This window comes from Lithobates pipiens, unplaced genomic scaffold, assembly GCF_037356315.1.
Source record: "Lithobates pipiens isolate NorthernLeopardFrog02 unplaced genomic scaffold, aLitPip1_a1.2 Scaffold_8, whole genome shotgun sequence".
Taxonomy (NCBI): domain Eukaryota; kingdom Metazoa; phylum Chordata; class Amphibia; order Anura; family Ranidae; genus Lithobates; species Lithobates pipiens.
The window spans coordinates 490,496,367-490,522,476 of NW_027507903.1; the positions used below are offsets into that span (position 1 = coordinate 490,496,367).

Sequence of the window (26,110 nt, forward strand, 5' to 3'; positions counted from 1 at the left end):
ACCCCTGCGGAAGGGCCTGCCTCTTCCTCTGCATGTCATTTTTTAAATGACCCTGTGACAAAACTCTTAGTCCCTATACCGCTGAAGGACTGCTGCAGTATAGGTGAGCGGTCAGCAGTGGTGCACGTCAACCCTATCTATTGTGGACCTATAGCGGTCCTTACAGAACAGCAGACTGTACCGCACTCAAGCCTATGTACCGTAGCACCCTATACCAAGTTACCAGTCCTTATAAGAACTTTTGTGGACCAAGCAGGTTGTGTATTAGTGTTTAGCAGACTGTACGTCAGTCCCTATACCGCTGAAGGACTGCTGCAGTATAGGGCAGCGGTCAGCAGTGGTGCACGTCAACCCTATCTATTGTGGACCGATAGCGGTCCTTACAGAACAGCAGACTGTACCGCACTCAAGCCTATGTACCGTAGCACCCTATACCAAGTTACCAGTCCTTATAAGAACTTTTGTGGACCAAGCAGGTTGTGTATTAGTGTTTAGCAGACTGTACGTCAGTCCCTATACCGCTGAAGGACTGCTGCAGTATAGGGCAGCGGTCAGCAGTGGTGCACGTCAACCCTATCTATTGTGGACCGATAGCGGTCCTTACAGAACAGCAGACTGTACCGCACTCAAGCCTATGTACCGTAGCACCCTATACCAAGTTACCAGTCCTTATAAGAACTTTTGTGGAACAAGCAGGTTGTGTGTTAGTGATTAGCAGACTGTACGTCAGTCCCTATACCAATGAAGGACTGCTGCAGTATAGGGCAGCGGTCAGCAGTAGTGCACGGCAACCCTATGTATTGTGGACCGATAGCGGTCCTTACAGAACAGCAGACTGTACCGCACTCAAGCCTATGTACCGTAGCACCCTATACCAAGTTACCAGTCCTTATAAGAACTTTTGTGGACCAAGCAGGTTGTGTATTAGTGTTTAGCAGACTGTACGTCAGTCCCTATACCGCTGAAGGACTGCTGCAGTATAGGGCAGCGGTCAGCAGTGGTGCACGTCAACCCTATGTATTGTGGACCGATAGCGGTCCTTACAGAACAGCAGACTGTAACGCACTCAGGCCTATGTACCGTAGCACCCTATACCAAGTTACCAGTCCTTATAAGAACTTTTGTGGACCAAGCAGGTTGTGTGTTAGTGATTAGCAGACTGTACGTCAGTCCCTATACCAATGAAGGACTGCTGCAGTATAGGGCAGCGGTCAGCAGTAGTGCACGGCAACCCTATGTATTGTGGACCGATAGCGGTCCTTACAGAACAGCAGACTGTAACGCACTCAGGCCTATGTACCGTAGCACCCTATACCAAGTTACCAGTCCTTATAAGAACTTTTGTGGACCAAGCAGGTTGTGTGTTAGTGATTAGCAGACTGTACGTCAGTCCCTATACCAATGAAGGACTGCTGCAGTATAGGGCAGCGGTCAGCAGTAGTGCACGGCAACCCTATGTATTGTGGACCGATAGTGGTCCTTACAGAACAGCAGACTGTACCGCACTCAAGCCTATGTACCGTAGCACCCTATACCAAGTTACCAGTCCTTATAAGAACTTTTGTGGACCAAGCAGGTTGTGTATTAGTGTTTAGCAGACTGTACGTCAGTCCCTATACCGCTGAAGGACTGCTGCAGTATAGGGCAGCGGTCAGCAGTGGTGCACGTCAACCCTATGTATTGTGGACCGATAGCGGTCCTTACAGAACAGCAGACTGTAACGCACTCAGGCCTATGTACCGTAGCACCCTATACCAAGTTACCAGTCCTTATAAGAACTTTTGTGGACCAAGCAGGTTGTGTGTTAGTGATTAGCAGACTGTACGTCAGTCCCTATACCAATGAAGGACTGCTGCAGTATAGGGCAGCGGTCAGCAGTAGTGCACGGCAACCCTATGTATTGTGGACCGATAGCGGTCCTTACAGAACAGCAGACTGTAACGCACTCAGGCCTATGTACCGTAGCACCCTATACCAAGTTACCAGTCCTTATAAAAACTTTTGTGGACCAAGCAGGTTGTGTGTTAGTGTTTAGCAGACTGTGCGTCAGTCCCTATACCGCTGAAGGACTGCTGCAGTATAGGGCAGCGGTCAGCAGTGGTGCACGTCAACCCTATCTATTGTGGACCGATAGCGGTCCTTACAGAACAGCAGACTGTACCGCACTCAAGCCTATGTACCGTAGCACCCTATACCAAGTTACCAGTCCTTATAAGAACTTTTGTGGACCAAGCAGGTTGTGTATTAGTGTTTAGCAGACTGTACGTCAGTCCCTATACCGCTGAAGGACTGCTGCAGTATAGGGCAGCGGTCAGCAGTGGTGCACGTCAACCCTATGTATTGTGGACCGATAGCGGTCCTTACAGAACAGCAGACTGTAACGCACTCAGGCCTATGTACCGTAGCACCCTATACCAAGTTACCAGTCCTTATAAGAACTTTTGTGGACCAAGCAGGTTGTGTGTTAGTGATTAGCAGACTGTACGTCAGTCCCTATACCAATGAAGGACTGCTGCAGTATAGGGCAGCGGTCAGCAGTAGTGCACGGCAACCCTATGTATTGTGGACCGATAGCGGTCCTTACAGAACAGCAGACTGTACTGCACTCAGGCCTATGTACCGTAGCACCCTATACCAAGTTACCAGTCCTTATAAAAACTTTTGTGGACCAAGCAGGTTGTGTGTTAGTGTTTAGCAGACTGTGCGTCAGTCCCTATACCGCTGAAGGACTGCTGCAGTATAGGGCAGCGGTCAGCAGTAGTGCACGGCAACCCTATGTATTGTGGACCGATAGCGGTCCTTACAGAACAGCAGACTGTAACGCACTCAGGCCTATGTACCGTAGCACCCTATACCAAGTTACCAGTCCTTATAAGAACTTTTGTGGACCAAGCAGGTTGTGTGTTAGTGATTAGCAGACTGTACGTCAGTCCCTATACCAATGAAGGACTGCTGCAGTATAGGGCAGCGGTCAGCAGTAGTGCACGGCAACCCTATGTATTGTGGACCGATAGCGGTCCTTACAGAACAGCAGACTGTACCGCACCCAAGCCTATGTACCGTAGCACCCTAGACAGACCAAGTTACCAGTCCTGATAAAGAGCTTTGTGGAACAAGTGAGTTGTGAATGATTAGCAGACTGCAGCAGAAGGGCAGCAGTCAAGTATAATATTCTTTCTATATTTGGAAGAAAGAATATTATACGTGTACAAGCCTATTACCGTACCACTGATACCAGTCCTGAAAAGAACCTTTGTGGAACTAATAGTAACAGCAAGTCTTTAAAATTATCCTCACTGCCTGACACACTGCTTCCTGCCTGTCCCTATACAAATTGGCAAAAAAGAGTAGGCTGGAACGATTAGCTGGAACAGCTCTTTTGTGGACCTGATAGTAACAGCTAATGATGATGATGATGATGATGATGAAGAAAGACTAATCTGGCTGAGCTGTCCCTAAAATAGCAGCATACAGCGCTCTGTCCCTTTATCTAAACTGACAAAAGAAACTCAGGCTGCTGACCTAACACCTATACCAGTCCTGAAAAGAACTTTTGTGTACCAAATAGCTAGCGTTTTCTCTGTCCCTACTCCACACAGGATCCTTTCCCTACAGTGACAGAAGAAAGAATGTAAAATGGCCACCGGATCGGGTGTATTTATAGGTTAGGGGGAATGTCCAAGTGTCCATGAGCTGTCATGTCTCAATTGGTTGTCCTGTAACACATGATAAACGTGTCACGAAAGGTTAAAGTTCTTGTATACATTAAACACGTAAGTCCGCCGGGGCGAACGACGGAAAAAGGCGTTCGAACCCGCGGACGGCGAAAGTCGGAAATTCGCCGCGAAACGACCGCCGGGCGAACCGTTCGGCCATCACTAGTGGAGAACATTCTGGCTAATTGGTGGGGGGTTCTATACCATTTATGTAAGATCTTCTGGGTGAGTTCCCAATGACTAACACAACGTGAGGCTTTATAGTTATATCTGAGGGCAGAGCTCCATTGACTGATGTCGTAGCTTTGGTGTAAGTCACTCTCCCAAGTAAGCATAGAGGGAGATTTCATTAGAAGTTGTTTGTGTTGTAGAGTGTTATATAAAAGGGAGATACCTCTATCTCTGGAGTTGTGAGAAACATAATATTGCCATATAAGGGTTTGAATTTCAATGGATGGTGGTGGGGATCTTGATAGGAATGATGATACCTGGTTGTATAGAAATTTGCCAGTTTGGGGTAGTTTGAAGTCGATTCTCAAGGATTCAAATGATTTTAGCGTTCCCTGGTTGTATAACTCATCTACCCATGCCATTCCAGAATTTTCCCACGTGGCGATGTTGCTGTACGGAAGCAATATAGCTAAAGTTTGAATCGGGAGTCTAATATTAGTGGAAGGCTTCCCCATCAGTTGCTGTTGACAAAGATGTCTCCAGGCTGTTATGGTCGCTGCGATAGGTGGAGAGAGATATGTCAAGGATCTGAGTTTCCAAGTGTCTGCTAGGAGAAGGAGACTAATAGGTTGGGCGTTTGTTATAGACGCCTCAATGTCCACCCATAGTGGTTCAGGGTTGGGAAGGAACCAGAGTTTCGCCTGTGCTAATATGGCCGCCCAGTAGTAATCTTTAATGTCAGGGAGGCCCATGCCTCCTGCTTTCCTATGCGTTATAAGTTTGTTAATTGGGCATCTGGCTCTCTTGCCTTGCCAAATGTACTGCTTAAGAAGTTTTGTTAATTAATGGAAATGTGAGGCTTTATATGGTATTGGAAGAGTTCTGAATACGTAGAGAATTTTCGGCAGAATTAACATTTTATATGATGCTATTCTGCCTGCCCACGACAATTCAGTGCGTGAAATTTTGGAAAGGGTATTTTTAATGTATTTTCATGTTGGCGTCTGCTAACTGGGGTAGATTTGCTGTTAATAGGATGCCAAGGTAGGGGATCTGCGTAGAAGTCCATATATAAGGATACGTTATTTTCAGGTGAGAACTCGTGTGAGGGTTTAGGCCTAGATCTAGTATAAGGGATTTGGTAAAATTTACCTTGTAATAGGATATCTGTCCAAATGCTTCTAAAATATCATGTGTAAACGGGAGGGATACTACCGGATTCGATAAAAACAAGATGATATCATCTGCGAATAAGTTAACTATGTGTTCCTTTCGTTTGGTTTTTAGTCCTGAAATTTGTGGGTGGGATCGAATGGCCTCCGCCAGGGGTTCTATCATCAGATTAAAAATTAGCGGTGATAAAGGGCATCCCTGACGGGTGCCATTCGATATATTGAAGGGTTTGGATAAGAGCCCCATGGTAAAGACTTGGGCAGAGGGATTGGAGTAGAGCGCTAAAATGGCCGATAGGGCTTCGTTTTGAAAGCCAAATTTTCGTAGAGTCGCTTCCATATATTCCCACTGGACCCTATCGAATGCCTTCTCCGCATCTATTGGGAGAAGCAGAGAAGGCGTTCCTCGAGCTCTAGCTTGGTGGATGATATTCAATAGACGTCGTGTGGCGTCTGAGGCTTGCCTCCCCTTCATGAATCCGGTTTGGTCCGAACCCACCAAGGTAGGCATAATATCATAAATTCTGTTCGCTATCACTTTTGCATATAATTTAACGTCCCCGTTGAGAAGAGATATGGGGCGGAAGTTAGCTGGGGTATCTGAGGGTTTCCCTGGTTTGGGTAATGTAATGACATAGGCCTTAAGCATTTCAATAGGGAAAGATCCGGTTTTCCTAGCTATATTGAATATGGATATTAAGTGTGGGGATAGTATGGTACTGAAATGTTTATAGTAGGCATTGGAGAGGCCATCTAGGCCTGGGGATTTTCCCAGAGGCAGTGATCGAATTGCTTTCTCCACTTCCGTTGAGGTAAATGGGGTTTCCAACTCCTGGAGTTGTGTGTGTGATAACGAAGGTAGATGGATTTTGGCTAAGAAGGAATCTATACTCTCTTTTGTAGGTGTATTCGTGTTCGGATCCAAGTGTAAGTTATAAAGGGAAGCATAATAATCTGCAAATGCATCCGCAATTGCCTGGGGGTGTTCTATCTTTGCCGAGGTTGTGGGGTGGAGCAGGTGTGGGATCGAGGTTTTGGAGCGTTTATCCTTTAACCGGTTGGCCAGGAGTTTGCCCACTCTATTGTGATACCCATAGTAATTTATTTTGAGTCTTTTCATAGCTTGTTCGTGTTGAGCACAGTACCATTCCCTTATTTTGTATCTCACATGAAATAGTTTATTGGCTAGGTCGGGGGAAGGGTTAGATTGGTTTGTTTGTTCTAAAGAGCGAAGTTCTTTTAATAGATCGTTTAGTGTAGCAGATCGAGTTTTAAGAATTTTGGAATTGAGTTTTATCAAAACTCCCCTTATATAAGCCTTATGGGCGTTCCAGTTGGTGAAGGGACTAGTGCACTCAGGGTCATTAAATCTAAAGTACTCTTCCAAATGTTGGGAGATTTCTATTTGGAGTTTTGGGTCCTGCAAGATAGACTCATTATTCCTCCAAATACGAGACGGAACTTGGGATCTGGTCCCTGCAATGCAGATCAACACAGGGACATGGTCTGACCAGGTGATATCTAGAATAGAAGATTTTGTGATCTTGTGGAGTAACTCCCCATCCGTAATAAACATATCTAATCTGGAGTAGGAATTAAATCTTGGCGAATAGTATGTGTACGATCTCTCATTTGCATTTAAGCAGCGCCAGGCATCATACAATCCTTCCTGTAGTAGGAGGTCACGGAATTTGGGAAAATGATTCCTGACTCCAGATGAGGTATCTAAGTCTTTATCTAGAATCATATTAAAGTCCCCACAGATCAGTAAACTTCCAACTCGCATCAACTCCATTCGTTTAACGACTTTCTTAAGGAACCTCAATTGGTGCGAGTTGGGAGCATATATGCAAGCTAGAGTAATAGGGATCTTATTGACATTACAAACCAATATAATGTACCTGCCATTGGGATCGATAAAGGAATCTTTAAGTTCAAAGTTCACCGAATCTCTCACGGCTATCATGACTCCCCTTTTCTTTGCCGCTATGGAGGAGTGGAAAATGGATGGAAAGTTCTGGTGTGTGCAAAGTGGTTTGGACAGTTTGTGAAAGTGGGTTTCTTGCACTGCCAGGATGTCAGCTTTCTGTTTGATTGCTTCAGTCCAGAGGGAACGTCTTTTAGCAGGATGATTAAGTCCGCGCGCTTTAAGCGATAGAATGTTAATATTCATGGGCTCAAATTAAAGTGCGATGTATAATCTCGTGTTTATGTAAGAAGTGGTTACGGTCCGGGACATAACGTATTTTGTAGAGGTGTAGTATCTTGGGCCCCAATTGTGAAGTAAAAACTATAGCAGTTGATGTACTATATCTGCTCAGAGAAGTCCCATATTTACGCAGGTTGTGTCCATGTAGATCGGAGTATAGTAGGTAGGGATACGATGACCCATTGCTGAGTAGGATTCGTGGAGGTATCAGATTACTGGTCAGGTCCTTATGCCAGTACCATGACATGTGTAAGCGCCAAATAGAACGTGAAAAAAACACAATCGGAACAATGAAAAGAAGAAAAAAAGGAAAAAAATGAAAACAGGAGAACTGGGGTAAGAAACAAGACCCAAACAGGTCAGGCAATATAAATGCCCAGAGTGGGGGTTTACGGTACGATAACATGTACCAGGAATGCTCAGGGAACTTAGGTGGAAGCTATGGAGAGGATGACCATGCTATAAAAACTCAAGTGTGAAGAGCTCTGGATCTACGATGTGGTTATATTTGCCAATCGTTATGCAGTTTGGTCGGCAGTCTGTTGGACGACTGAGATGGGTCCGGATGATGGTCTGGCGGCAGGATCTGCCAGGTTCTCAAGAGATGCAGCCCTTCCTCTAGGGAGTGGATAAGATGGGTGGATCCGTTGAATGTTGCTTGCAATTTGGCAGGGTACTTCCATTTATATAGGATCTTGTGGTTCTGCATGGCTTTGGTAACTGTTGCCAAGTTACGGCGAAGTTGCAAGGTGTGTTGCGAGAGGTCTGGTAAAATCTGGAGATTGGAGGCCTCCTCTGGAATGTTATCACCTTTTCTAAGCGTCTCCAGGATTCTTTCTTTGGTGTGAAAGAAGTGCAGTCGGAGTAAGACGTCCCGGGGTATTTCTTGGGGTAAAAACGACGGTTTGGGGACCCTGTGGATCCGGTCAATCATCAGATCCAGTGGAGACAGTGATGGGACCATTGCTTGGAAGAGGTCCTGGGCGTAGGATGGTAGTTGTTGTGTTGGGATTGTTTCCGGGACCCCTCGGATCTTTAGATTGTTTCAACGGGACCGGTCCTCAAGATCTGCCATTTTTAATTGCATTTTGTCGATAGTTTCTTGTTGCATTGCGTGCGAGTCCACCAACGCATTAAAAGAGGAGGTGACGTCGCTCATTCTGGTTTCCACTTGGTGCACTCTTCCCCCCAAGTCATTAATCTCAGCTCTGCATTGATGTAAGCAGGCTGCCATGTCAGATTGTAAAGATGACCTCAGTAGGATTAACAGTTCCTTAAGTGTGGTGTCAGAGATAGGCTGACCTGTAGTTGGGAACTGTGCGAACGGATCCACTTGTGGCTGTATTGTCGTACCTCCGCCGATCGGATCGTTCGCTTCCATATCCGTTCGGTTAAACGCTCGTGCAGGGTCAAGTCTAGGCTTAGACTTGACAGGGCTTCGTGACGATGGGGAAACGTTCGGGGAGTCCGAATCGGAGGACTGTGTACCTGTTTCCGCGTCCATCTCCACCGAGTGTTCCGCTCCAGGCTTTGTCTTAGGTGATGATAGATGGTGAGAGCGTCGTTCTGCGTGTCGGCCTCCTCCGCCATCTTTCTGTGGCCCGCGGCCTACCGCCGGATAGAAATCCGGTAATTTCATGGTGTTAGCCGAGTGCTGTGTTCTCCTCCGCATGTTCGCTGGGTCGGCGGGTGTCTCCCACGTCGCTGGTGCTCGATATGCCGGCCGTGGGATGCAATTAGCGGGCTTGTGGACTATAATTCCCTGAGCATTGAGCGGAGCTCTTTCAACAAGCGGCCATTACGTTGCGCGGTCGCCACGCCCCCTCCTTCTATATATTTTTGGTGGAAAAAAAAATCGCAATAAGCAATCTTGATTGATTTGCGCAAAAGTTATAGCGTCTACATATAAAATAGGGGATAGTTTTATGGCATTTTTATTATTTTTCTTTTACTTGTAATGGCAGTGATCTGCGATTTTTATCAGGCCTGCGACATTATGGATGACACGTTAGACAATTTTGACACATTTTTGGGACCATTGCCATTTATACAGCGATCAGTGCTATAAAAATGCATTGATTCATTTAAAAATGTCACTGGCAGGGAGGGGTTAACACCAGGGGTGATCAAGGGGTTAATTGTGTTCCCTCTCTGTGTTCTAACTGTAGGGGGGGGGGACTGTGTAGGGGAGATGACAGATCACTGTTCATACTCCGTATGAACAGACGTTCTGTCTCTTCTGCCCTCAGAGAACCGGAAACTGTGTGTTTACACACACAGATCCCGGTTCTTGGTGTGCCTCGAGTGATCACAGGAGCCCAGCGGTGATCGCGACCACCGGGCATTCGCATCAGTTCCGTGGGCGAGCGGGCGGCGTGCGTGCGCGCGCCCCTAGTGGGCAAAAAAGGAAGCAACATAACATGACGGCGATTCACGCAGCTGAGCCATGTTGCCGCAGTACAACTGTGGCGGTTGGTTGGCAAGCGATTAATATTTATCAGACCCCAGCCAATCCCTGGGAAGGGGGCACCCAGAAGATGGCTGAGGGAGATGATAAATGTTTGGAGAGGCCTGGGCAGGGGGCTCTTCCTCTGCTAGGAGGGTTCTTCTTCTCCTAGGGCTGTTGCCCCTGGGAGACAGCTAGTGTGAGACAAGTAGTCTGGGCCTCAGCAGATTCTGGGCTGGGGGCATGGAGAAGGCTGCTGAAGAATTTTTTTTTTTTGGAAAGCATTGTTCTAGAGTCCTGGTCTGGAGAAGGATCTTTGTCTCCCTCACTGAAGAGTGTCATGTGGAAGCTGGGTGGCAGACAGCTCCTAGGCAGGGCTGGACTGGGACAAAAATTTGGCCCTGGACTTCATCCAGACCGGCCCACATTTTGCAAACACACGCAAAAACAGTATATAAACTATACGCAATAGTGGAAAAAAAAAAAAAAAGTTAAATTATTTCACTGTAAGTATAAACAGCTTTTTTTTTTATTATTTAGAGAAAAATATGCATTCCAACATAACAGACGCCTTTAGCATTAAATGTGTAAGTTACACTCCGTTCAATGGCAGGTGTCATAAATAAGGAAAACAGTTATACCAGTGGTCATTAATGCATCAGTGACCAGTGGCAGTACATTCATTCATCATCAGTGATCATGACCAGCAGAGACAGTACATTAATTCATCAGTGACCATGGCTACCAGTGGCAGTACATTCATTCATCAGTGACCATGACCAGTGGCCATAAATTCATTCATCAGTGACCATGACCAACAGTGGCACTAGCAAATTCATATATCAGTGACTGTGACCAGTGGCATTAAATTATTGATCAGTTACCCTGACCAGTGGCATTAAATTATTAATCAGTTATGGTGGCCAGTGGCATTAAATTATTAATCAGTTACCGTGGCCAGTGGCATTAAATTATTCATCAATTACCGTGACCAGTGGCATTAAATCATTCAAAAGTTACCGTGGCCAGTGGCATTAAATCATTCAACAGTTACCGTGGCCAGTGGCATTAAATCATTCATCAGTTACCGTGACCAGTGGCATTCAATTATTCACCAGTTACCATGGCCAGTGGCATTAAATCATTCATCAGTTACCGTGGCCAGTGGCATTCAATTATTCATCAGTTACCGTGACCAGTGGCATTCAATTATTCATCAGTTACTGTGGCCAGTGGCATTAAATCATTCATCAGTTACCATGGCCAGAGGCATTTAATTATTCATCAGTTACCGTGACCAGTGGCATTCAATTATTCACCAGTTACCGTGACCAGTGGCATTCAATTATTCATTAGTTACCGTGGCCAGTGGCATTCAATTATTCATCAGTTACCATGACCAGTGGCATTCAATTATTCATCAGTTACCGTGGCCAGTGGCATTCAATTATTCATCAGTTACCATGACCAGTGGCATTCAATTATTCATCAGTTACCGTGGCCAGTGGCATTCAATTATTCATCAGTTACCATGACCAGTGGCATTCAATTATTCATCAGTTACCATGGCCAGTGGCATTCAATCATTCACTAGTTACCGTGGCCAGTGGCATTAAATCATTCATCAGTTACCGTGACCAGTGGCATTAAATTTATATTAATGCCACTGGTTACGCTAACTGATTAATAATTGAATGCCGCTGGTCAATTATTAATTTAATGCCACTGGTCATGGTAACTGATGAATAATTTAATACCACTGGTCACAGTAACTGCTTAATAATCAGTTACCATGACCAGTGGCATTAAATTATTTATCAGTTACCATGACCAGTGGCAGTACATTTACCCCTACCCCCCCCCCCCCCCATGCTGCATATTACAGAAATCAGATAATGACAGTAATAGACTCAGCTTATCATGCAGCCTGCATCCCGTATAGCATCTGATGCTGTCTGGACTTGCTGCACTGCAAGGAATTATCAGGTTCCTCCTCCTCAGCGGCGCTGGCTCCTTGGTTGCAGTCTTGCAGGCAGCTGAGCTTGGGCAGCCGCTCGCTACGCTCCTCCTATATCTCCGGCCAGCCTCCCCCTCCCCGGCCGTGAGTGACGTCACGGCGCCAGGACAAGGAGGCCGTAATGTTAGGGGGAGTTACAATTGAGTGGCAGCATCACAATGATGGTGTCTGTGTGCCGCCGCCGCCGGGTGCAGGAGCGGAGCCAGCCAGAGTTATTATAACACAATGCAGACACGGAGAGAGAAGTTTAGTGAGTCAGTGACACACTGACAACCGGCCCACTGAGCCAATCGGCCCACCGGGAAACTCCCGGTAGTCCCGATGGCCAGTACAGGCCTGCTCCTAGGACATTGTGAATAAGATTCTTGCCATTACCTATCACCTCCATTCAAAGCTGATGCTACTGACAGCACAAGACCAAGTGGAGAGCAAAGGGGCTTCTACAATCCTTGAGTTCTCACGTCACTGATCATGAACTGATCATGTTCCAGACAAGTTTCTCTATACATCACAATCTCTTTGCTTACAGGACTTCAGGTGCATGCAGGGGGGCGTATCCTGTCGACTATGCCAAGTTAAGGGCAGGGCTTAACGTGTCTAATAGGGGGGACCCGAACGTAGTGCTTACTAATGCTTGTATCTACAGGCTGCCAACATGTAAAATCATGGAAAAACTGAAACTTAAACCAAACTGATAAAAGGAGCACAACTATGAGTGAGACAAGGATATTTCAGGGGGATATGATCAACATATATAGATATATAACTGTCCCATATAGTGAACTTGGTGTTGACTCATTCACTTTAAGATCATCACAGAGGACAAGGGGGCACATCTTTAGGAGGAAAAAAGATTTAGGGGGGCGATTTACTGATGCACACAAAACCTGGTTCAGCTTCTGGTCCAATCAGCTTCTGGGTTTTATTGCTTAAACAAGCTGAAGTTAGAAGCTGATTGGTTACTATGCACAGCTGCACCAGATTCTGTGTGCATCAGTTTTAGTAAATCAACACCTAAGGCTCGGCTCACACTGGATGCCGATGCAGCTCCCATCATGGGGGGGGGGGGGGTCCTGTGCATCCTGATTTACCATTTCAGGTCTGATTTCAGTCTGAATTTTGGGCTGAATTCGGACCTGAAACGAACCAAAAGACGCACAGGGATCCTGTGCAAATTTGCACTGGAGCCACATCCATAGAGAGCCGATCACATTCTCTTGCTATTGCGAATTGGATGCAGGGATCCAGCCTTAATCTACAAATACAGAAAGGCTTCTTCACAGTAAGAGCTGTGAAAATTTGGAATAGACTCCCTCAAGAGCTGGTTCAAGCCAGCTCACTAGATTGTCTTTTAAAAAAAAAGCACCTTGTTTCTTTCTTAAATGCACAAAATATACCTGCATACTAACATTTATAGGTAAAGTAGATCAAGGGAATATTCAATTGCCTCTTTGGGGGTCAAGAGAGATTTTATTTTCTCCACTGGATCATGCTCTATTGTTTGTTTGTTTGTTTTTTTGCCTTCCTCTGGATGAACTGTGGGTATATGATAGTGGGGTTGATTTACTAAAGGCAAATCCACTTTGCACTACAAGTGCACTTGGAAGTGCAGTCGCTGTAGATCTGAGGGGAAGTCCTGAAATGAGGGGAAGCTCTGCTGATTTCTATCATCCAATCATGTACAAGCAAAAATGCTGTTTTTTATTTTCCTTGCATGTCCCCCTCAGATCTACAGCGACTGCACTTCCAAGTGCACTTGTAGTACAAAGTGGATTTGCCTTTAGTAAATAAACGCCATTGTCTATGGAGGTTTTTGTTTGTGTGTGTGTGTTTTTTTCCCTCCGTTGGTTGGACTGGATGGACTTTTTTCAACCAGATTTACTATGTAACTATGTTAAGGCAGCACTCCAACTTAGAAGTGAGCACACTCTACACCACATGTTTGGTTAACTCTCCAGTGAGGCCCGGAATGGAAAAGACAGAAAAGAAAAGTAGTGCAGGGCCGGGCATGACAGTGTGTTTAGGGGAGACAATGCATGGGTTAATATGAAGAGATAAGAGGGGAGGGGACAGTGAGTAAAGTCCAAGGGGGAGTGGTAATATATAAGGAGGAGGTGGGACTGGGCTGGGGAACAGAAAGTTGTGGAGAAAGAAAGGAGGAGGCAGTTTTTCCCACCCGCCCTCCCTATATGTTGTCTGTGTTTGTTGGTTTATGTGTTTTCTATCTTTCAGGAGCATGGCAGATGGTCGTCATGGCAGCTGTGGATTGGAGGTGTTTTGTTGGTCTTTGACGGTGGCAGTAAGCATATGTGATGGAAAGGGGTGGTTGGGCTCATCGGTAGTATGTGCCCCTCTGGTGTATTCCAGCGAAAGGTTAGCTGGAATATGTAATGGTTGCACTGTGGGAAGGGGGTTGTCTCCGAGCTGATTATCCTCTGGAGGCCTATCGTGTGGAAAAAGGTCCCGCAGTGTATTGGTGGAATATGTGTTGGAGTTCCGGGGTGCCGTCAAAGACCAACAGACTGGAGTTAAACAAGTTGTTACGGAGGTGATATTTTGGTATATATTTGATATTGGAGTTATTTATATGGTGTGAATAATAAATAGGCTGATATGGCCATTTATACTCCAAAATTAAGGTGTGGTCTCATCATTTTAGAAGGGTACGAAATGGGGATGTTGGAGTACAAGTGGTACAGCAGTAAGAGGCAGGATGGGTACCTCTGAACTACACTGGTCAAGACTTCGGTCACAGTACCATGCTCGCTAATGCCTGCATTTACAGACTGAGGCTGTGGTCATGTGAAATCAGCCTTAAGAAGTGAGCATGTTCCTCCTGCACAGTTAATCCTTTGGGTATATTTCACTTATTTTAGCTTCTCCCAATGGGTGCAGCAATTCTAAGTGGATACCATGGAGCCTGTACCCCACTCCACCAGCCTTAAGTGTGTTCTCACTTCCAGTGGCATTATAAGACTTCTCCATGACACAAGAGATCATCTCTTCACATGTTCCTAAGATTTTACCTGAGAAGGCCTCTCGCTCGCCTTCTCTTCCAGGACATCTCAGGCTAGGTACCTGGAATATCTTGTGCAGCGATATTGGTCCCTGTATGTGGGGCACCAGTCACTAGCAAGGGGGCCAAGCTCACAAACCCCCTCTCTACCAGGGTCACCATGCCATGTCACTATGACTCCTCTTGGCTGGTTGCTTAAGCACCCCGACATTTCTCTAGTTGCCCCTAGCAACAGCAATACCGCATGTGGCCAGAGGTGGGGGAGCCTCGGAGAGACTCGGAGATGGCTCGGATACACTCAGAAACCCTCGGAAAGCCTCAGAAACACTCAGACACATAGTATTCCCAAGTGTTTCTGAATATTTCTGAATGGCTCCGAGTGTCACATGCACCCCCACACCTCTGGCTAAATGCGGTACTGCACACCGCAGAGGCTTGAATCTTGCTTGTTTTGCGAGACAACAGTGGCAAACCAAATCAGGATTTTTTTTTAAGAATTGCTCGTATTGCAAAACGCTTGTTTACCATGTTACTTGCAATCCGAGGATCCATGGTATTTCTGTTCAATAAACAGCCTTTCGTCTATGTACAATGTTTGTTGTGCTTGGAACAGTTCGGAGGACAGGAGGAGCTGTTTGGCGGATGGAAGCACCTAGTCGGCATACCCAAGCAGTTCCCTCACACATACATTTACAATAAAAAACTAACTGAAATTTAGAAACACTGCACTGCTAACCTGCTAACATGTTAGCTGCCATAGGAGATTAGGGTGGAAAAAATATACCTCGGATTTTCTGTGTTCTCTGGTTTGCTGTCCTCATTGTCACTCAGCTGTAGATCTTGCCTCACTATATTCAACAGTTTGCAGCAGCTGTCATTTTTCTGCAGAAGTTAAAGTTAACACTTTAAAAGTGAGTCTATAAAAAATGAAGTCCTCAAGCCAAAAATTGCAATAATCTGAGGTTTTTAAAAATCAAAACACAAATGCATTAAGTGCAGTTACCGTCTTGGCACATTTCACACCTCTCTACCTTTATTTCTTACTTTAAAGCAGAGTTCCACTGAAAAGTGGAACTTCCATTCGTTGTACACCTTCCTCCCTCAGGTGCCACATTTGCCACCTTTCGGGGGGGAGAGGGGACAGGATACCTGTTTTTCACAGGTATCCTGTTCCCACTTCCGGGAGCCTCAGCCGCGGGTATTGATGTCACCGCCCGGGCTCCCTCCTCCTCCCTCCTCCTTCCCTGGCCGCCAGGCCAGTAGGAGAGAGGAGCGGAGCCTCGTACATATGCAGTAGGGTTCCCAGCGTGAAGCCATAAGGCTTCTCTGCCAAGTTCCTTTACTCACAATGGAGGCAGCATGCACCCGACAGCTGATGGAAACATCAGCTGTGTTGCCGACATCGCTGCACTCCAGGACAGGTAAGTGTCCGATTATTAAAAGTTAGCAGTTGCAGTAAATGCAGCTGCTGGCTTTTAAATTTGCAGTGGTAGACGGACCTCCGCTTTATTTGTGCGCCTCCTAATAAAGAAATCGTTTTAAACTGAATACAAGCAATTGGATAAATGTACAGATGAAATACTTATATGGGAGATGTTTTAACTTCCAAAGGATTAGCATGCTTGCCCTTTCAATTCTGAGATTTACACAGCTCTGCCATAAAGTACAGCCATGTCTGGCAAGACCTGACTTTTTCTCTACTACATTTCAGTAACACTTAGGCTGCTTTCACACTGGGGCGGGAGCGGCGTCGGCGGTAAAGCGCCGCTATTTTTAGCGGCGCTTTACCGTCGTTTTAGCGGCGGTCTGCGGGCGCTAGCGGGGTGGTTTTAACCCCCGCTAGCGGCCGAAAAAGGGTTAAACCCGCCCGCAAAGCGCCGCTGCAGCGGCGCTTTGCCGGCGGTATTGCCGCGGTGTCCCATTGATTTCAATGGGTAGGAGCGGTATAGGAGCGGTGAATACACCGCTCCTTCACGGCTCCAAAGATGCGGCTAGCAGGACTTTTTTCACCGTCCTGCCAGCGCATCACTCTAGTGTGAAAGCCCTCCGGCTTTCACACTGAAGGGAAAGGGGCCGGTTTTTTTCAGGCGCTACACAGGCGCTATTTTTAGCGCTGTAACGCCTGAATCCTGCCCCAGTGTGAAAGGGGCCTTACAGGTTTTGTCCCTGCTCCAGCCTGTGATTACTCAGTAAAAGGAGAAGAAGCAGACTAACGAGCTCATCTCTCTGTCACTCTGTTTTCCCATCTTATCAGATTGGTTCTTGTTAGAACATAAATTGTCTATGTGTGTTTTTTCACCCTCTATCAGCTTTACAGTGACTGTACAAGGTTGATATTAAGGGACTTTAAAGGGACTAATAGATTAGAATGACATCAAATAGAGGTATATGCACCACAACTTCTTATAGCTACTTATAGCCCAATGGACTTTGTGAGTCCCATCACAAAACATGTATTTTCATAAAAACGTATTTATTGTTTACAGAGATAATTCACACATAACAAAACATAAGTATCATTATATATCAACAGTAAATGTACACACGTCACATTACTGTATACAAATTTGGAAAAACCTTGCATTAGCAAGGACAAAAAGATTTGTCCATGCTAATATCCATTGGCAAATATGAAGTATACTGCTGAAATTCTCTACGCGTTTTGCGAGATAGAAAAACTTGCTTTCTGAGGGGAAAAAACTCAGACATATCTGGAGATAAAAAAAACACATACGAGGAAAAAAAATTAGTTTTTTGCTTGGCCATGAACTCTGATAGATGCTCTCGGACCAATGGGAAGGTAAAATCCAACCTGGGTGTTCTGGGTCTACCTGAAATTCCTTCCAGTTGGAGATGCGAAGGACAGCACCATAAAAATCCCCCTAAGCCCTTGTACACACGATCAGAGATTCCGACGACCAACTCCGTCTGAGTAATTCCGACGGATTAATTCCGGAAGAGGTCCGGAAGTGATGTTGCATACACACGGTCGGACAAAGTTGTCGGAAAATCCGATTGTACATAACGTGATGACATTATTTCGTTACGACGGGACTATGTTCAGGCTAGTAGCCAATAGCTTTGGTCTAGGAATTTGATCTGAGCATGCGTGGCACTTTGTCCGTCGGAGTAGGCTACACATGAATGGATTATGTCCGATCGGAGCATTTTGTCGGAAAATTTTACCGGCAAGTTGGAAAAGTTGGTCCGTCGGATATTCAGACGGAAACAGTCCAATGGAGACCACACACAGTCAGAATATCTGACAAAACGGTCCGATAGGACACATTCCGTCGGAATCTCTGACCGTGTGTACAAGGGCTAAGTGTTTCAATAGTGCAGTGAGATATCCAGAGTCTATCAAATGTCCCCCAGTTTGGCTTTGACTTCACTCTAAGCCACTCAAAGATTGGAAAGCTATTCAATCCTTCATGCTGAAAAAGCCTAACAACCATATATAGTAAAATTGTATTTATTTTTTATACTTCATGACCCGAAGTAGAAACGTTGACCAATCATTAAAATAAACCACAGGGCAAGAATTTAGACTGTAAATCAATCCAAAGCTAACATCTCATTCTTGGAATAATATCAGTTAATAGACTAGCTGACTTTTTAAAATATTTTGTGAACTGCAGTGGGGAGTTATCTCTTAGGGCCGGTTCACACTGCAGGCGAGGCGAGGCGACTCCGACTTGCCTCGCCGCGACCTGCCGCGACCTCAGCGGCAACTTGCAGATGACTTCTGTATAGAAGTCAATGCAAGTCGCCCCGAGGTCGCCCAAAAGTAGTACAGGAACCTTTTTTCTGAGTCGGAGCGACTCGAGTCGCTCCTCTCAGAACGGTTCCATTGTACAGAACGGGGGCGACTTGCGAGAGCGAGGCGAGGCGAGTCGTGTCGCCTCGCATCGCCCGCTGTGTGAACCGGCTCTTACAGTTTCTGTCTTTAACCATCTATGTGACCTTTACAAGAGTGTAATGGCAGAACATTTCATCTTGTGCATAATCCACCATTTTTAAAGTAAAGGCATAACTCTTTTTTTTAGTAGGCAAGGGTTTCACCTGCTGCCAAGTTTTTATTGTGGTCTGTGTCTCAATGTGGAGTTTAGCCCGTTTATTTGTTGTGGTAACCATTGTCACTAAACAGAACGTAAGGGAAAATCCTACACTTGAAAGTTGTAATGAGACTGAAGCCAAGGCTAAATCTTTAAATGGAGATACATTTTCCGGTAATGACTATTTAAGTTGGGAATTCCTACGACTTTAAGGACATTTCTTATCACTTCCTGTTGAGTCTCCAAGACAAGAAGTGAAAATAAATCTCCCTAGCAGGACACAGACGGCAATAAAATCCTGACAGGGGTTTTAATCCTACTCTACTCTATTGAGAACTACAAAAAGCAAAGTTTTGGCATTACACACTTTATAAAGGCACCTTCTTTGTCTTTATAATGGCCATAGTTGGGCAGCCTACAACCTACATCAAGATTATGTTGACATATAAAGAAGTAAGGAATTGGCTAATCCCACTTTCGTCCATTCAAAACAAAAAATATAGGTTTTATGTAGAGCTAGCCATTAACTAAGAACATAAGGTTATGTTCCCAAAACCCACAGAGAGCGATAGTATCTCTGTCTTTTGGTACAATAATTTTCTTTACAAGAAAAGAGAATACAATGCAAAGAACCCATGTCAAGCTGTAGGAAATAATGAGTGCAAATAATTTGTATTGTTCTGGAGATATTAAGTAGCATTATTAGTGTGACTCACGAATGACGCAGAATCAGCTGGGTCCGGCACTTTGAAATTTTTATCTCCGAGCCCTGAAACAAAGATGAAGAAATTAGCTGCAGGGGAGGCTATAATTACATATGAAACTAAAAGGGGAGAAAAAAGTGCATTCACTAACTTAGGCTCACATTAATGAATCATATCCTACTTGAAAGGCCATGGAGTAAGCTGGCTGGCATAACTGAGCGGAAATAAACGACCAAAGGCTTTTAAGTCACGACCTAGTTGCTAAGTTAATGCTCTTCTATTGTAGCCTCAAATTAGGGGTATTTTTAAATGCAATTTCACCCATGATTGTATATGTTAGACTTACTCAGATAGTCTTTTTTTATCACAAGACAAAAAGGCGGTACACTGTGTTCCCATCTAACATAAATGGGCATTGATGGGCTGCCTTCAAACTCCTCTGTATCATTTTTGTAATTTCACTGAGAGTGACATACTTGGGGAGAACAATAATTACCAGCAACATGATCTGTAGATACAATTACATCCAGGTTATGTAATAATTACAATCTGAGTCATCAAGGTTTGGAAGACTGGTTAATTCACTATTTGTGAGTTAGTTTTTCTTTTCAAAACTTTGTATTTAGTCTTCTAAAGATATTTACAAGATAAGGTAATTACTTATGTATTTACAGCATTGAATTTTCAACCTTAGATTGAATGAATGAATGACTTGTATAGCGCTACAAATGCGAACTGAATTGCCTCAAGGCGCTTGATCCGACCTACGTTGATCCTACTTAAAAGAGGTGGGTCTTGAGTTTTTTCCTGAAGGCCCGGTGGTTTCCTTCCAAGCGGATGTTCATGGGTAGAACGTTCCATAGCCGTGGTCCTTGGACTGCGAATCTTCGTTCACCCCTTGATTTGTACCGGGACTTGGGGATGAGGAGGAGGTTTTGGTTGGTTGATCGGAGGTTGCGATTGGGAGTGATGCGCATTTGTAACCTAAATGAGTAAAGGCTTGCTTGATAATCTTTTTGTACCTAGAAAAGCTATAACTGAAGTTAAATATAAACATTATGATGTCCATATCTGGGACAGTAACTACCACTCAGTATAGAAATAAAACAGCAAGTACAGGAACAAGAACACTGTGAATGGGCAGGCCGGTAAGTTCTTGCAAGCTTTTCTGAAAGAAGTACCCACCAACATTGTTTTATCTATAGTAAATGGCATTTATATTGTCATGTCTTGAAATAAAGAGTCTTTCTGAAAAGTGTGTGACTCTCGCTTTGCTCAAACAAAACTCAGTAAAATGACATGCTCCTCCTCTCTCCTCATAATAACTTATTCATTACATCATAGGCAAGATATTGTTTTAGGCCAAAGGCTACGAGCAAATGGGCAATGTCCTTCTAAGATCTCTTTAGAATCTAAGCTTAAGGCGTATTATGCATTCACGCTATTTTGTTTATTGGAATAGGAGAAAGATGACAGTCTGGCATCCTCTTCTTAGGGTGTTAGGATTTTGTCTATGAATGATGACCATCGCTGATTAAACCTTTTTTTTAGCTCTGAGTCTTTTCACATATCAAAATGCACCAATATTTTCTAAATTCACCATTGACATGAATACAGCCTCACCATTGACATTAATGTAGCCTCACCATTGCCATGAATGCAGCCTCTGAACGCAGCCTCACCATTGCCATGAATGCAGCCTCTGAATGCAGCCTCCCCATTGCCATGAATGCAGCCTCTGAATGCAGCCTCATTATTGCTATGAATGCAGCCTCACTATTGCCATCAGTGCAGCCTAATCCAGGAAGGGGGACCGGGAGGTGGCGGGATGAGCGCCAACAGATTATATACAGGAGAATCTCCTGTTTACTCAGCGGCCTCTTTAATACAAAGTCCCGCCTAAGATAGATAGTCGTCCAATGCCAGCCCAGGAGACGGGACTTCCTGTTACAGAGGCCGCTGAGTTAGCAGTAGATTTTCCTTTATGTAATCTGACAGCACTCATCCCGCCCCCTCCCTGTCCCCTCTGAGGAATGTTAAATACGGTATATATCTTTTTTGGCCCCCATCAACAAATCGATTCATTGAGGGTCACAAACGATATATATGTAGAAAAATCTCAGGCCTCTTTAGGCCTAATGGTGACCTTCAGGGTTAGGGACAGCCGAAATCCTTCTCTGTAAAGTGGGTTACAAGACATGGTGGGTGTAATCAGAACTGTGGGAGAGAGGGTTGGGGCTAGGACATCCTTAAGTAGATGCAATGTTAATTGGCAGACTCCGACACTTCTATAGGTAAACAGCCATGCAGGGAAAGGTATCCAGCTAGACACCACATCTGCATGAGTAGGAACATTGTCTCCTATGGTCTCCTATGGCAACAATCTTGTAACAGTTTCTAACAAAGGTTGCAATGAACTCTTTCACTTCTTCTACAATTTCCTATTGTAGAACTTCACTCCACTGAGCTCCCAGTCTTTCACTAGACTTCCTGTTCCATTTGCAGCTGGATCCCCTGAGCTCTTCCAGTCTTCTCACTCAGTTTCTTCCTTAAGCATCACCCCACTGGCCTGCTTGGTCCCTGGCTTGGCACACAATAATGCTCTGCAAGTGTCACTTCCAATGGTTGGGTCCCTGGTTTGGCACTTGCTGAAGTTTTCCCACTTCTTCACCATCCCCCGGTGGTGAGAATACTGCTCTGCTCTGGTACTTGCTTCAGCTACTCACAGTGGTCCGCGGTAACAAGGTGGATGGTCCCTTAGTATAGACAGCTTCCTCCTCCACTTCTGACTATGACAGGTTCTCTGACCAGCAGAACTGTTACTTCTGGATGGACTACAAGCCCGCAGTCTCAAGCCAATGCTGATTTTTGCTTCTGGATAGGCCCTCAGACAGCCAAGCAGCCAGATGTCCCTGTGATAGGCCTTAAGTTTCTGCCCTAGCAGCCCGGGGCAATAAAACACACATCCACCCAGACAGCCATCCAGGTGGCACGGAACAGAACCCCGATCACCTGACTCCACCCAAATAAATAGACTCTCCTAGCAGGCCAAGGGACCCAAGAAAACCCCTGCCCATTGACTGAGACACTCCATTCATTCCTAATCTGTTTTATCTAATGTCACCAGATACCTGGCAATCTAGCGACAGAACAGAGAAATGCAGCAACTCCAGAATTAGGGCAAAATCAATTGACCTCCTGACAATTAGCCAAGGCAACTATCACTTGGCAAATAAATTTAAGAGCAACCCTGCCTAAACATAAGAGTGCTACATATATATCCAAATTACCAGTGGGGCCATATGAAGCCGGACCATGGGCCACAATTGGCCCGTGGGCCGGAATTCTGACATGCCTGGCATATGTGCATAGGCATGCATAATCTACAGGCATTAAAGACGGAAGACCAAATAGCACAAAGACATATCTATTGCAATAATTGCTTATTCAATCTAAATGTTTTAATGGATGAAAATGAGAAATGGAGGAAAGGAGCCTATTACCAAAAGAAAACAAAAATCTATATGGTGGGTTATTAGTAGGCTGTCATTGCAGACCTTTCGAAAATGTTAGTTTTCTGGTCTTCAAGCTACCCTAGTGGCTTCAATATTTTATAATTCACTGATCTAGAACATGTAGAAACGGTTTATGACTTGCTTTATTCTTTGCTTACTCCAATTCTTGTTTCAGGGCTCAGAAAGTAATAAAGCCAGAGACATCCAAGAAACTAACATTTTCAGATGGAGATCATGGCCCATGGCAACCTACATATTTCTCCTGGTACACATGTACTTTAAGGTAGAATGGGCAAGAACTGGCCTTATGGCCAACTTTAGAAGTATGATTAGATTAACTACAGGTGTCAATTAGCACATAGCAGAGAATGATAAAGAGTGGGAACAAACTGTATGTTACTGGGCTTAAAGGTCTCCACAGATGGTAACTGAAACTATAAAAATGGGACTTTGGAGGACCATGAAAACTCAAAGGAGTAAAAATGTTTTATATAAAATAATACAAATTTATCACAAAAAGTAAATAACATTATACAACATGGGTAAAACTGAAACAAATGATGTAAAGAAACAGTCCACAAATAGATAGATGGAAGAGGCCCAAACTAACTGTCGGAGAGACAGATGCAATCCAATGCGTTTCAACAAGTGAGGTAAGGGTCTTCTTTAGGGAACAGGAATGGGCTATAGACTTTCAGCTGAATACAAACAATCAACAATATTAATATAAACATAATTACACATAGAATTCAAAGTATCACATATTTTGTAGACTAATAATCTTGGTCATTGTCTATAGACACAGACTAGAAAAACATAAATGTTGGTATCAGTACTGACCTCATGTGTTACGTATTTCAAACAATGGATATCATATGCTCAACGCAGAAGAGGAAAAACAGAGATGCCCAAATGACATCGAGCAAGCCAGAGCAGGATGGAAATAAATCATGTCCAGGTGGGACCCTCACGTATCTGAGAACTACCTCCCAAAAGGGGGGCCAGAGCAGTCACAGGATGACAGACCAGCACGGATCTGAATGTAAGACAGAAAGCTGAAAACAGGGGAGTAATATAATGGACTATTGCACAAGATAAACGAATGCACAAAATAAATGGACGCTCATTAGAGTCAACCATATATATCCAAATGCACATAACTATCACTTTGAAGTTTGTAGATTGAATTTTGCAGTGCAAAAGTTCTTTCACAGACCCACATCACCTAACAGTGGCTACTAGTGTTAAAATAAGGCTCCGCTGCAGATTAAAACATAGAGACATCCCATATTTGAAGGTTGATGCCCCCGATATAGGTTGGTTTTTACATATTGTATTGGGGATGTGGACCTGAACCTCTTTTCTACCAATTAGTTAATCAAATACTTTTTGTCCACTAAAACTATGTTAAAGTTAAAAGACAATTCTTTCAAGAGATAAGGAACAGCAAATCTGGAAGAGGTAGTAAGAGTAAAGATGTCAACAATGGTTCTTCAAAGATGCAGTGTTTTTTATTTAGTAATATATGCCATTTTGATTGCATTTTTTTTGTTATCAAACATTGTATTTTTAAAATACAGACATATAACATTAGCCAGTGTAACCCATGGATCTTGTTCAGTACTAAACATGTAAAATAATCTAAATCCTTGCTGTAAATTCAGAGGGGTTCATATTAAAATTCTAAACAAAGGAGTAAAAAAAAAAAAAAAAAAAAAAAAAAAAGAAAATGAGGTAGGAGAAGGTTGAATCATTTTATTTGTATTGCTATTTTAAGATTAGGTCTTTGGTAGTCAACTAGATATCAGTGATTTATAAATATATTTTTTTATTCAAGCCACTTGGCCAAATTACACCACTTAGCAAAGCCAGCAGCATGACACCAAATATTTTTTTATCTGTCTTTAAGGGTGGCATTCTGAACACCACTTTAAGGGGGGCATTCTTCCCATTGACCACTAATATAAGGAGCATTGTTCCTATTAAGCCCTGATGATTTGGTTTTAGTAAGAGTTCCACGAGACATGAAAGTTATTTTTGGGGTTCCTCTAGGGTTAAAAGGTTGAGAAAGCCTGGTCTACAATAACCAAAAAGGCGTGGGAATGCACTTTTATGACCTGTGTCACTAGGTTTTGTTCTTGTCATGCATGTTTTCCATTCTGATATAAGTCTTTATAAATGCAAAACCTGCTTGAAGCAAGTCACATGCAGGTCAGAAGTAGGTCAATAATAGGTTACGTGCACCTGTCATTTAATTCAGAATGCTCTCAGAAGCGTATCAAACTGATTTTAAACAGGTGCCATTGACCAAAGCCCCAATTCCATAGACATATGTCCTTGGTAGAAACTTAAAACTATTCTTTGGACTGTCAATTCCTGTTCAAGAGAAAGACCGATTCACAAAATAAAGCTCAGATAATCTGACCTCCTAATTACAAGGTAGACTCAATGATGAAGACTGTCATAGTAGGATAGACGAAAAGCCAAATGTGCAAGTGATGAGAAAGACTAAAGAGGCAAACAACATCTTTTTTGACTTATCTTCTAACAAGCAATTACTGACACCCCATCAAATCCAATAAAGTCAAATCTTAAACCACAGTTCCTCCTTTGTTGTGTATCTCTGATGAACGTATAAAATCTATGATTCACCAGAAAAAATTAATACAGGCCAAGTTATCTCCTATAATTGATAGAAGAATCACTGTGGATTTAACACCCAGTCAGAAAGCTACCTCATCTACAACTCCAAGGGACAAAAACTGTTAATTATATTTCTCAGAATACACAGACAGGTGAGATAGTGCAGTCATGTTCCCTATAAGCCGCAGCAAAATAATCTCCACACTGAGTAAGATCTGAAAACAGGGATTTTGTGTTCAAGGAGAAAAGTACATAGGAGGACTTTTCTAATTAATTTTCAATCTAAAAAAAAATTCAGTCCACTATGTGTCTTCCAATTAACCCCCGCTCCTTAAAACAGAATGAGTCTTGCACAGCCATGCTGAGACAGTTATTTAAAGCAAAGATCCTTTGTAAAGCATTGTTTCTAATAATTTGAGTTTAATCTGCTCCATAAGAAAAATGTG

General features: G+C 44.0%; 1 protein-coding gene across 1 annotated transcript in view; it reads right to left on the reverse strand.

Annotated features, from left to right (window-relative positions):
- The window catches only part of LOC143960443 (uncharacterized), a 98,125-nt gene that overhangs the window by 28,860 nt on the left and 43,155 nt on the right, over positions 1-26,110 (reverse strand). The window contains exons 4-5 of the mRNA XM_077469065.1: positions 19,519-19,571; positions 15,532-15,629 (exon numbers count right to left, since the gene is read on the reverse strand). Of these exons, the coding sequence (XP_077325191.1) occupies positions 15,532-15,629; positions 19,519-19,571 (151 nt within the window). The remainder of the gene's footprint in view (positions 1-15,531; positions 15,630-19,518; positions 19,572-26,110) is intronic.